A 13,429-nucleotide genomic window follows, 5' to 3' on the forward strand; every position below is an offset into this window, starting at 1 on the left:
TTTGCATGCCTGAACTAAGGATCCTGCCACAACAAAGGATCCTGCAGGCTACAACAAAGATCTAAGATCCTGCGCATCATAACTAAGAGAGCCAGCAGAGCCAAATTAATAAATATTTCTTTTAAAAAAGTCAATATAATGAAAGGCTGTGAATCAAGCTTAATGGAAAATACAATGCCCTCAAAACTACCCTGAAAAAAGCCAAGAGATCTAACAGTCAAAGAAATGAATTCAGGTAGAACCATATATGCTATTTATCAAGATGATTTCACTTCATAGAATCACCATCTTAAACAACTTTTCATGTTAGTTCAAATGAAAATGAATAAGTTTTATTTTATATGTTTAAAAAAATCAGTAATAATGATTTCTGATTTGGTAACTTAAAGGCTTCACATTTTAACTAACCCTTTAAGACAATTTGCCAAGTATTCTAATGAGGGAACTTTAGGTGCAAAAGGTCTATTTTGAGGAGTTAATACAATGAGAACTGTATTTACTTTATCTCAAATTCTCTCATAAAATTTTATGTGGAGAGAAAGAGAAACATAACAAAGTAAAACATTAACATTTGGGGAATTAATCTGTTACTATTTTTGCAACATTTCTTACACATGAAATAACAACAAAATTAAAAGTTAAAGCTATAACTAAAACTCTATTTGGATCCCAGAGATGAGAGGGAGGGAACTCACTCTTCCTTCATTTATATAATATAGGGTAAATCAAGGGGAAAAAATGCTTAATATCCCCAGTTTTAGAAAGAAAAAGAAAGTGAAAGAAATAAAGAAAGAAACTGAAGTCGCTCAGTTGTGTCCGATTCTTTGAGACCCATGGACTGTAGCCTGCCAGGCTCCTCTGTCCGTGGGATTTTCCAGGCAATACTGGAGTGGGTTGCCATTTCCTTCTCCAGGGGATCTTCCCGACCCAGGGATGGAACCCGGGTCTCCCGCATTGCGGGCAGACGCTTTACCGTCTGAGCCACCACCCAGTTTTAGGCCTAATATAACTACTGTGCTTCTAGTAATTGTCACTCAGATATTTACAGCTGTAGTTAGTGTGCGACACTCACATCGTCTCCTCGTCAATGTCATTCTCTTCAGTGTTGCTTGTGGCTGTGGAACTGGCAGAAGAGCTGCTGCCATCGAGCTGATTCGCTTCATCTTCCCCAACGAGATCCAGGTCCAGGTCTCCATCGGAAAGCTCATGCTAGATTAAGGCAAAGGAACAAGATTCTATCTCACATGTTTCCACTCAGCCTGGACTAAGCACCTAAAAGGTACTCATCTGAATTCGCTGCTGCTGGGCCTACACTGCTGAGCCCTGTAGAGATAAACCACACAACCACATTACCTAGGACCACCACCAAGTCATTTCTGCCAATTGCAGCTGGAAATGGTTCATACAGTCCACACCAACTTCCTCACAGAATAACATTTAAAATCATCATTCCTCAAGGTCTGCTGCTGCTGAGTTGCTTCAGTCATGTCCGACTCTGTGCAACCCCACAGACAGCAGGCCACCAGGCTCCTCTGTCCCTGGGATTCTCCAGGCAAGAACACTGGAGTGGGTTGCCATTTCCTTCTCCAACTGGCTATGGCTAGTAACTGCCTCCAACTTTCAGTGGCCCTACCTACAAACTCCATCCTTCCTTTAACTAATTCTATCAAAGGTTAACTGTTACACCTGAGTTCTCCATTCCAACGTCTAATATTCCTAAAAGAGTCTGTTATGTCAATACACGTGCCGTAATTTTCAATCTTTCTCCCCACTGACTCCATCAATTATAACATACACCTGAAGCTTCCTGTCTTCACTTCATCTCAGTCGCTCAGTTGTGTCTGACTCTTTGCAACCCCATGGGCTGCGGCACACCAGGCCTCCCTGTCCATGATCAACTCCGGGAGTTTACTCAAACTCATGTCCACAGAGTCGGTGATGCCATCCAACTATCTCATCCTCTGTCATCCCCTTCTCCTCCCACTTTCAATCTTTCCCAGCATCAGGGTCTTTTCCGAGGAGTCAGTTCTTTGTATCAGGTGGCCAAACTACTGGAGTTTCAGCTTCAACATCAGTCCTTCCAATGAATATTCAGGACTGATTTCCTTTAGGATGGACTGGTTCGATCTCCCTGCAGTCCAATGGACTCTCAAGATTCTTCTACAGCCCCACAGTACAAAAGCATCAATTGTTCTCCTCTCAGCTTTCTTTATAGCCCAACTCTCACATCCATAAATGACTACTGGAAAAACCATAGCTTTGACTAGATGGATCTTTGCTGGCAACGTAATGTCTCTGCTTTTTAGTCTGCTATCTAGGCTGGTCATACCTTTTCTTCCAAGGAGCAAGAGTTAATTTCATGGCTGCAGTCACAATCTGCAGGGATTTTGGAGCCCAAAACTATAAAGTCTATCACTGTTTCCATTGTTTCCCCATCTATTTGCCATGAAGTGATGGGACCGGATGCCATGATCTTAGTTTTCTGAATGTTGAGTTTTAAGCTAACTTTCTCACTCTCTTTCACCTTCATCAAGAGGCTCTTTAGTTCCTCTTCACTTTCTGCCATAAGAGTGGTGCCATCTGCATATCTGAGGTTATTGATATTTCTCCCGGCAATCTTGATTCCAGCTTGTGCTTCCTCCAGCCCAGCGCTTCTCATGACATACTGTGCATACAAGTTAAATAAGCAGGATGACAATATACAGCCTTGACGTACTCCTTTCCTGATTTGGAACCAGTCTGTTGTTCCATGTACAGTTCTAACTGTTGCTTCTTGACCTGCATACTGATTTCTCAAGAGGCAGGTTAGGTGCTCTGGTATTCCCATCTCCTGAGGAATTTTCCACAGTTTGCTGTGATCCACAGTCAAAGTCTTTGACATAGTCAATAAAGCAGATGTTTTTCTGGAACTCTCTTGCTTTTTTGATGATCCAACAGATGTTGGCAATTTGATCTCTGGTTCCTCTGCCTTTTCTAAATCCAGTTTGAACATCTGGAAGTTCACAGTTCATGTACAACTGAAGCCTGGCTTGGAGAATTTTGAGCATTACTAGCGTGTGAGATGAGTGCAATTGTGCGGTAGTTTGAGCATTCTTTGGCATTGCCGTTCTTTGGGAGTGGAATGAAAACTAACGTCTTCTAGTCCTGAGGCCACTGCTGAGTTTTCCAAATTTGCTGGCATATTGAGTGCAGCACTTTCACAGCATCATCTTTTAAGATGTGAAATAGCTCAACTGGAATTCCATCACCTCCACTAGCTTTGTTCGTAGTGATGCTTCCTAAGGCCCACTTGACTTTGCACTCCAGGATGTCTGGCTCTAGGTTAATGATCATACCATCGTGATTATCTGGTTTGTGAAGTTCTTTTTTGTATAGTTCTGTGTATTCTTGCCACCTCTTCTTAATATCTTCTGCTTCTGTTAGGTCCATACCATTTTTGTCCTTTAGTTCCCTATTTTTACAGGAAAAGTACCCTTATCTCTAGTCTTTCCCATTCTATTGTTTTCTGCTATTTCTTTGCACTGATCACTGAGAAGGCTTTTGTATCTCTCCTTGCTATTCTTAAGAACTCTGCACTCAAATATATCTTTCCTTTTCTCCTTTGCCTTTCACTTCTCTTCTTTTCTCAGCTATTTGTAAGGCATCCTCAGACAACCATTTAGCCTTTTTGCATTTCTTTTTCTTGGGGATGGGGAACCTCTGTCCATAGTTCTTCAGGCACTCAATCAGATCTAATCCCTTGAAATCTGTCACTTCCACTTAAGGGATTTCATTTAGGTTATACCTGAATGGTATAGTGGTTTTCCTTACTTTTTTCAATTTAAGTCTGAATTTGGCAATAAGGAATTCATGATCTGAGTCACAGTCAGCTCCCGGTCTTGTTTTTGCTGACTGTATAGAGCTTCTCCATCTTTGGCTGCAAAGAATATAATCAATCTGATTTCGGTATTGACCATTTGGTGATGCTCATTTGTCAAGTCTTCTCTCATGTTGTTGGAAGAGGGTATTTGCTATGACCAGCGCATTCTTTTGGCAAAACTCTTTATTAGCCTTTGCCCTGCTTCATTCTGTACTCCAAGGCCAAATTTGCCTGTTACTCCAGGTATCTCTTGACTTCCTACTTTTGCATTCCTATCCCCTATAATGAAAAGGACATGGTTTTTTGTTGTCAGTTTTAGAAGGTCTTGTCAGAGGTTAAAGCATCTGCCTGCAATGCAGGAGACCTGGGTTCGATCCCTGGAGAAGGAAATGGCAACCCACTCCAGTATTCTTGCCTGGAGAATCCCATGGACAGAGGAGCCTGGTGGGCTACAGTCCACAGGGTCGCAAAGAGTCAGACACAACTGAGCAACTTCACTTCACCTGGAAGGTCTTGTAAGTCTTCATAGAACTGTTCAATTTTAGCTTCTTCAGCATTTCTGGTCAGGGCACAGACTTGCATTACTGTGATACTGAATGGTTTGCCTTGGAAACAAACAGAGATCATTCTGTCATTTTAAGACTGCTTCCAAGTACTGCATTTCAGACTCTCTTGTTCTTTTACTCCATTTCTTCTAAGGGATTCTTGCCCACAGCAGTAGATGTAATGGTCATCTGAGTTAAATAACCCATTCCATTTTAGTTTGCTGAGTTCTAAAATGTCGACATTCACTCTTGCCATCTCCTGTTTGACCACTTTCAATTTGCCTTGATTCATGGAACTAATACTCCAGGTTTCTATGCAATATTGTTCTTTGCAGAATTGGACCTTGCTTCTATCACCAGTCACATCCACAACTGAGTATTGTTTTTGCTTTGGCTCTGTCTCTTCATTCTTACTGGAGTTATTTCTCCACGGATCTCCAGTAGCATATTGGGCACCTACCGACCTGGGGAGTTCATCTTCCAATGTCCTATCTTTTTGCCTTTTCCTACTGTTTATGGGGTTCTCAAGGCAAGAATACTGAAGTGGCTTGCCATTCCCTTCTCCAGTGGACCACATTTTGTCAGTACTCTCCATAATGACCTGTCCATCTTGGGTGGCCCTACACGGCATGGCTCAAAGTTTCATGAGTTAGACAAGGCTGTGGTCCATGTGATCAAATTGGTTAGTCTGCTGTGATTTCAGTCTGTCTGCCCTCTGATGGAGAAGGATAAGAGGCTTATGGAAATTTCCTGATGGGAGAGACTGACTGAGGGGAAACCTGGGTCTTGTTCTGATGGGCGGGGCCATGCTCAGTAAATCTTCAATCCAATTTTTTGTTGAAGGGTAGAGCTGGGTTCTCTCCCTGTTATTTACCTAGGGCCAAATTATGGTGGAGGTAATGAAGATAACAGCAACCATCTTCAAAAGGTCCCAGGTATGCACTACTACACTCAGTGCCCATCTTAAACAAATATACCAAAAAGGGCTTATCTCTCCATTTCTCTCTTACCTTAAACAGTAACAACCACGTCTTGAAATATCATTCTAACTGTAGTTTAGCTGGGACAAAATCTGGCTACTTCCCAAATCCTAAACCATCCTACCTACATATGCAATGATAAGGTACTTCAACTAGATGCAGTGAATAGAAATAAGACACATTTTTAAAATCTACAACTTACACAGCTTCTAGAATGTATACCACAGTTTCTTGTGTAGACTGTACAGTTTCCTATAATAAATTAATTTTTAGAAACTTGAAACACTTTTGATTCAACTTCTGACATATTAATAGTCACAACAGGGCATATATTAGTAACAAAAACATAAATGGACAAGATTTTTGGCACACTGATCCCCCTACATGATATGCTGAAAACTATATTATTTCTCTTTTCAAATATGAAATGAATCTAAAGCAGGTCTAATTATTACATGATAATCTTCATTCTGAATCTTCTCCTCATCTTCTTCATCCTCCTTGACCTCTCGTACAGAAGCTGTGGTAGGACCATCCTGGAGAAGCACGTCAGCGCATGATCCAGACTTCTTAGCTCGTGTCTCAGGAGTGTCATCATTTTGGGGGCTAAGATGATTATCTGGTGGTGACAAATCTCTTGATTTCTGAGTTCGAGACAACTCAATAGTAAGTCTCTTTTAAAAAAAGAACAACACAAACATGTGTCATAAGCAGTCTGTCACTAGTAAAATTGTTTCAAGCAAAATCAAAACAAAACAAACAAAAAAATCGCCCCACACACCCAGATATTCATAAATATAGTTCTTGAACCATCTATCTCATACCTACTTGACTTCTGCTAATGGAAAAATCTATACAAAGAAAAACTGCCCAATTTATTCTCATCTTTCTTCTCATCTATAGCCCATGCTACATATACAATTAGCAAACCGCATCATAAATATAGGCAGTTTTAGATAGTATACTTGACATGAAAAATTTTTTAAATAGTCATGTTTTCCTCCTTCATATATTAAGCCACACCCAGCACTTCAAATTTCTCACCCCATCCTAACATCCACTGGCAGAAAGAAACATTCTTCACATAATTCAGTTTAGCATTGTAAAATAAAAGTTCATTAACTGATCCTCTCCAGCACTCAGTTCAACAACAATGAGAATTCAAGATGGGCAAAATTTAATTGTCAGGGAAGAGAAATACCCAAGTCACTGAGAGAAACTCAAGAGTCTGCCTCCAACTAGAGCAGCACTGTGCAATACAATCTTAAGCAATGATGGAAATGTTCTGTATTGCGATTCCCAATGCAAGCTAGCTAGCACAACGAAGGAACTGGATCTTTAGGTCTCGATGACCACATGTGCTAGTGCCTACTGAACTGGACAGTCCAGAATGAGACTCAAAGGTAATGAGAACAAAGAACAAGCGGATTTATCTACAAAGTTACAAACACCAAAAATACCCAGACTCTAAATGCAAATTTAACAGGCCTAAAAGACAATATGAAACACAAAACCTATAATATGTCTTTTTGCTTACCTCTTTAAGGTTATTTATCTGTTGGATATAGCTAGTTTGTGCAGCTTCCAATTGAGTGATATACCAATGCTGGTCCCGGCATTTTTGAAAGAAAGTTGGTGAACGAACCTGAAACCTTAAAAGAATAGCTGCACATGAAAACTAATCCAAACAGTAAAATATTACCAACCAAGCCTTGAAACTGTAACTATTAAATTCTGCAATTTTAAACTTACTTCATTATAAGGCCAAGATCGTCCCAGGTGGTGCAGTGGTAAAAAAAACTCTCCTGCCAACGCAGAAGACGCAGGAAATGTGGGTTCAATCCTTGGGTCAGGAAGATCTCCTGGAGGAGGAGATGGCAACCCACTCCAGTATTCTTGCCTGGGAAATCCCATGGACAGAGGAGCTTGGCAGACTACAGTCCATGAGGGTGTAAGAGTTGGACGTGACTGAGCACTGAGTACACAAATGAGGCCAAAATCCAGAACTCGGAGCTCCTGGTACTTGCCGTTTATACATGTAGTCCACTAATTATAATGACATATGGTTCTGAAAATTTATATCTAAGTCAGCTGCTAAATTCACACTGTATTTTTCTAAAGAAGTAACATTACACATCATGGTTAAGCTTCTAAACTAACCTACTTAAAATACATTTACTATAAGAATCTACCTCAAATACACTGCTGAACATTAGCTGGGAAGAGGATCATACTATGCAGGAAGGAGATAGCTAATACTTCATTCTCCCTTCTTGTCTAGGTCAGACCCTAGCAAAACAAGCAAAGTTTATTTTAGGCACTGCCCTTTTTCATTCCCTCTTCCATCTCATGTTCCCATATTTCATACTCGTTAGTAAAAAAAAAAGTTAGGGTTAGGGGAAAAAACAACTATCTCTACGTATTAAAACATAAAATTGGATATAAGACAGGATCTTGATCTCTTCGGAATTATCTGTACTGTAAAAAAACTAACACTTTTTAAAGCAAAAATATTTAAAACCCCACACCTACCTTGTTAGATAAACATGACTCCATTTATAGTGAAAAAAATTACAGTAATGCATAAAAGATGTTTCTGAAGAACGGAAGGGCCACAGGACACAAGGCTAGTTTGGAAGCTTGCAAATCCCCCTCTGGGCTTCCCGTGTGGCTCAGTGCTAAAGAATCTGCCTGCCTATGCAGGAGACACGAAGATCCCCTGGAGTACGAAATGCCAACTTTCTCCAGTATTCTTCCCTGGAAAATTCCATGAACAGAGGACTGTGGTGGGCTACAGTTCATGGGGTCACAAAGGGCTGGACATGAATCAGCGACTGAGCACACACACAAAATTCCTCTTCTAGTCTTGCCACCCTTATGTGAACTACCATCCCATTTTTTTCTAGGATTTTAGAGTTAGTGTAGGAATCTACTGACCACCTAACAGCTATCTGCAGCAAATAACTATTTTTAGTTAAGGATACTCATGCATCAAAGGGTAGAGATGATTCACTCAAACACTATTCTAAGTGGATACTGCCAGACAGCATACATAGGTTGGACACTGGTGAGACTATCTGAAACATATTACCTTTAAATGACTAATGGAACTGACTAACCCTGTGTATTACTTTTAGTATCTGTGCCATTAAAATAAAAGCAAGCAGCAGGTAAAATTCCTTAACTATCCCTTTTAATGAAAGAATTTCCATATATAGCATAGGCTGAAGTCCATGGGATCACGAAGAGTTGGACACAGCTGAGCGACTTCACTTTCACTTTACACTTCACGCATTGGAGAAGGAAATGGCAACCCACTCCAGTGTTCTTGCCTGGAGAATCCCAGGGACAGGGGAGCCTGGTGGGCTGCTGTCTATGGGGTCGCACAGAGTCGGAAACGACTGAAGCAACTTGGCGGCGGCAGCAGCATAGACTTAAATAACTTTCTAATAAACATATAAAATTCCATCAGAATCTTACATTAAGATTTTAAATTTTGAACAAGCCCTCATTAAATATATAAATGTTATACACTATATTGAAAAGCCCTTTCTCCACGAACCCACAGCAATTTATTTATACAGCTTTTACGGTATAATAACAGTTTTCAACCTTCAGCCCATTTCATCTTTAGTTTCCAAACGACTAAAACCAGGCAACTGATTCTTAATTTCTTTCCTAATATTAGCCCAGGGACTTCCCTGGAGGGGCAATGGTGAACAATTCACCTTCCAATGCAGGGGTTCAGTTCAGTTCAATTGCTCAGTTATGTCCGACTCTTTGCAACCCAATGAACCACAGCACACCAGGCCTCCCTGGCAATCATCAACTCCCCAAGTCCACCCAAACCCATGTCCATCAAGTCGATGATGCCATCCAACTATCTCATCCTCTGTCCTCCCCTTCTCCTCCTGCCCTCAATCCTTCCCAGAATCAGGGTCATTTCCAATGACTCAGTTCTTCGAATCAGGTAGCCAAAGTATTGGAGTTACAGCTTCAGCATCAGTCCTTCCAGTGAATACTTAGGACCGATTTCCTTCAGGATGGACTGGTTGGATCTCCTTGCAGTCCAAGGGACTCTCAAGAGTCTTCTCTAACACCTCAGTTCAAAAGCATCAATTCTGCAGCTCTCAGCTTTCTTTATAGTCCAAATCTTACATCCATACACGACTACTGGAAAAACCATAGCTTTAACTAGACGGAGTCTGTCAGCAAAGTAATGTCTCTGCCTTTTAATATGCTGTCTAGGGTGGTTATAGCTTTTCCTCCAAAGAGCAAGTATCTTTTAATTACATGCCTGCAGTTACCATCTGCAGTGATTTTGGAGCAAAAAAGTATAAAGTCTTTTACTGTTTCCATTGTTGCCCATCTATTTGTCATAAAGTGATGGGAACCGGATGCCATAATCTTAAGTTTTCTGAAATGCTGAGTTTTAAGCCAACTTTTTCACTTTCCTCTTTCACTTTAATCAAGAGGCTCTTTAGTTCTTCTTTGCCTTCTGCCATAAGGGTGGTGTCATCTGCATATCTGAGGTTACTGATATTTCTCCCGGCAATTTTGATTCCAGCTTGTGCTTCATCCACCCTGGCATTTCACATGATATACGTGCATATAAGTTAAGTAAGCAATGTGACAATATACAATCTTTATGTATTCCTTTCCAGATTTGGAACCAGTCTGTTGTTCCATGTCCGGTTATAACTGTTCTTTTGACTTGCATACAGATTTCTCAGGAGGCAAGTCAGGTGGTCTGCTATTCCCATCTCTTGAAGAATTTTCCACACTTTGTTGTGATCACACAGTCAAGGGCTTTGGCATAGTCAATAAAGCAGAAATAGATGTTTCTCTGGAACTCTCTCGCTTTTTCTATGATCCAGTGGATGTTGGCAATTTGATCTTTGGTTCCTCTGCTTTTTCTAAATCCAGCTTGAACATCTGGAAGTTCATGGTTCATGTACTGTTCTAGCCTGGCTTGGAGAATTTTGAGCATTACTTTACTAGCGTGTGAGATGAGTGCAATTGTGTGGTAGTTTGAGCATTCTTTGGCATTGCCTTTCTTTGGGATTGGAATGAAAACTGACATTTTCCAGTCCTGTGGCCACTGCTGGGTTTTCCAAATTTGCTGGCATATTAAGTGCAGCACTTTCATAGCATCATCTTTAAGGATTTGAAATAGCTCAGCTGGAATTCCATTGCCTCTACTAGCTTTCTCCGTAGTGATGCTTCCTAAGGCCCACTTGACTTCACACTCCAGGATGCCTGGCTCTAGGAGGGGGATCACACCATCGTGGTTATCTTGGTCAAGAAGATCTTTTTTGTACAGTTCTTCTCTGTATTCTTGCCACCTCTTCTTAATACCTTCTGCTTCCATTAGGTTCATACCATTTCTGTCCTTTATTGAGCCCATGTCTGCATGAAATGTTCCCTTGGTATCTCTAATTTTCTTGAAGAGATCTCTGGTCTTCCCCATTCTACGGTTTTTCCTCTATTTCTTTGCACTGATCGCTGAGTAAGGCTTTCTTATCTCTCCGTGTTATTCTTTGGAACTCTGCATTCAAATGGGTATATCTTTCCTTTTCTCCTTTGCCTTTAGCTTCTCTTCTTTTCTCTCCTTCAACTGAATTCACCTTCCAATGCAGGGGATGAGGGTTCAATTCCTGGTCAGGGGACTAAGATTCTACATGCTGCAGGGCTACTAAGCACCACAACGACTGAGCCTGGGTGCCTCAACAAGAGCCTGCATTCTGCAAACTACAGGGCCCCTGCACTATGGAGCCTGCACGCCAAAACTAGAGAAAAAGCCTGCCCAGCACAATGAAGATCCCATGTGCCACAACTAAGACCAAAAGTAAATATTAATTTTATTATAATAAAATTGAAAATAAATATTAACATATATGTGTATATATATTAATATACATATATTGGCTCAGTGCCAGGCACAGACTCAGAAAAAGTTGCTGAATTAATGATAATTAAGGGGCAGTGGCCGGGAGGACCAACCCCACGCCATGGCTGTGCAGGCACAGGAGGGCCTAGAGGAGCTATCCCACGTTGAAGGTCAGGAAGGGCGGCGGTGAGGAGATACCCCTTGTCCAAGGTAAGGAGCATTGGCTGCGCTTTGCTAGAGCAGCTGTGAAGAGATACCCAATGCTCAAGGTAAGAGAAACCCAAGTAAGACGGTAGGTGTTGCAAGAGGGCATCAGAGGGGAGACACACTGAAACCATACTCACAGAAAACTATTCAATCTAATCACATTAGGACTACAGCCTTGTCTTACTGAATGAAACTAAGCCATGCCCATGGGGCAACCCAAGATGGACGGATCATGGTGGAGAGATCTGACAGAATGTGGTCCACTGGAGAAGCGAATGGCAAACCACTTCAGTATTCTTGCCTTGAGAACCCCATGAACAGTATGAAATGGCAAAATGATAGGATACTGAAAGAGAAACTCCCCAGGTCAGTAGGTGCCCAATATGCTACTGGAGATCAGTGGAGAAATAACTCCAGAAAGAATGAAGGGATGGAGCCAAAGCAAAAACAATACCCAGCTGTGGATGGGACTGGTGATAGAAGCAAGGTCCGATGCTGTAAAGAGCAATATTGCATAGGAACCTGGAATGTCAAGTCCATGAATCAAGGCAAATTGGAAGTGGTCAAACAAGAGATGGCAAGAGTGAATGTCGACATTCTAGGAATCAGCGAACTGAAATGGAATGGAATGGGTGAATTTAACTCAGATGACCATTTTATCTACTACTGCGGGCAGGAATCCCTCAGAAGAAATGGAGTAGCCATCATGGTCAACAACAGAGTCCAAAATGCAGTACTTGGATGCAATCTCAAAAACGACAGAATGATCTCTGTTCGTTTCTAAGGCAAACCATTCAATATCACAGTAATCCAAGTCTATGCCCCAACCAGTAATGCTGAAGAAGCTGAAGTTGAACGATTCTATGAAGACCTACAAGACTCTTTAGAACTAACACCCAAAAAAGATGTCCTTTTCATTACAGGGGACTGGGATGCAAAAGTAGGAAGTCAAGATAACACCTGAAGTAACAGGCAAATTTGGCCTTGGAATACGGAATGAAGCAGCGCAAAGACTAATAAGAGTTTTGCCAAGAAAATGCACTGGTCATAACAAACACCCTCTTCCAACAACACAAGAAAAGACTCTATACATGGACATCATCAGATGGTCAACACTGAAATCAGATTGATTATATTCTTTGCAGCCAAAGATGGAGAAGCTCTATACAGTCAGCAAAAACAAGACCGGGAGCTGACTGTGGCTCAGATCATGAACTCCTTATTACCAAATTCAGACTTAAATTGAAGAAAGTAGGGAAAACCACTAGACCATTCAGGTATGACCTAAATCAAATCCCTTATGATTATACAGTGGAAGTGAGAAATAGATTTAAGGGCCCTAGATGTGATAGATACAGTGCTTGATGAGCTATGGACTGAGGTTCGTGACACTGTACAGGAGACAGGGATCAAGACCATCCCCATGGAAAAGAAATGCAAAAGAGCAAAATGGCTGTCTGGGGAGGCCTTACAAATAGTTGTGAAAAGAAGAAAAGAAAAAAGCAAAGGAGAAAAGGAAAGATATAAGCATCTGAATGCAGAGTTCCAAAGAATAGCAAGAAGAGCTAAGAAAGCCTTCAGCGATCAATGCAAAGAAATAGAGGAAAACAACAGAATGGGAAAGACTAGAGATCTCTTGAAGAAAATCAGAGATACCAAAGGAACATTTCATGTAAACATGGGCTCGATAAAGGACAGAAATGGTATGGACCTAACAGAAGCAGAAGATATTAAGAAGAGATGGCAAGAATACACAGAAGAACTGTACAAAAAAGATCTTCACGACCCAGATAATCACGATGGTGTGATCACTCACCTAGAGCCAGACATCCTGGAATGTGAAGTCAAGTGGGCCTTAGAAAGCATCACTACGAACAAAGCTAGTGGAGGTGATGGAATTCCAGTTGAGCTATTCCAAATCCTGAAAGATGATGCTGTGAAAGTGCTG

The 13,429-nt window shown here is 41.1% G+C and overlaps 1 protein-coding gene across 8 annotated transcripts in view; it reads right to left on the bottom strand.

Moving 5' to 3' along the window:
* TRIM37 (tripartite motif containing 37) overlaps positions 1 to 13,429 on the bottom strand; it is a 151,438-nt gene that overhangs the window by 59,011 nt on the left and 78,998 nt on the right. For all 8 annotated transcript variants that reach the window (XM_027518464.1, XM_027518462.1, XM_027518465.1 and 5 more), the window contains 3 exons: positions 6,922 to 7,036; positions 5,840 to 6,058; positions 1,073 to 1,209 (listed from right to left, as the gene is read on the bottom strand). In XM_027518464.1, the coding sequence (XP_027374265.1) occupies positions 1,073 to 1,209; positions 5,840 to 6,058; positions 6,922 to 7,036 (471 nt within the window). The remainder of the gene's footprint in view (positions 1 to 1,072; positions 1,210 to 5,839; positions 6,059 to 6,921; positions 7,037 to 13,429) is intronic.

Source organism: Bos indicus x Bos taurus, chromosome 19 (assembly GCF_003369695.1).
Source record: "Bos indicus x Bos taurus breed Angus x Brahman F1 hybrid chromosome 19, Bos_hybrid_MaternalHap_v2.0, whole genome shotgun sequence".
NCBI classification, from domain to species: Eukaryota; Metazoa; Chordata; class Mammalia; order Artiodactyla; family Bovidae; genus Bos; species Bos indicus x Bos taurus.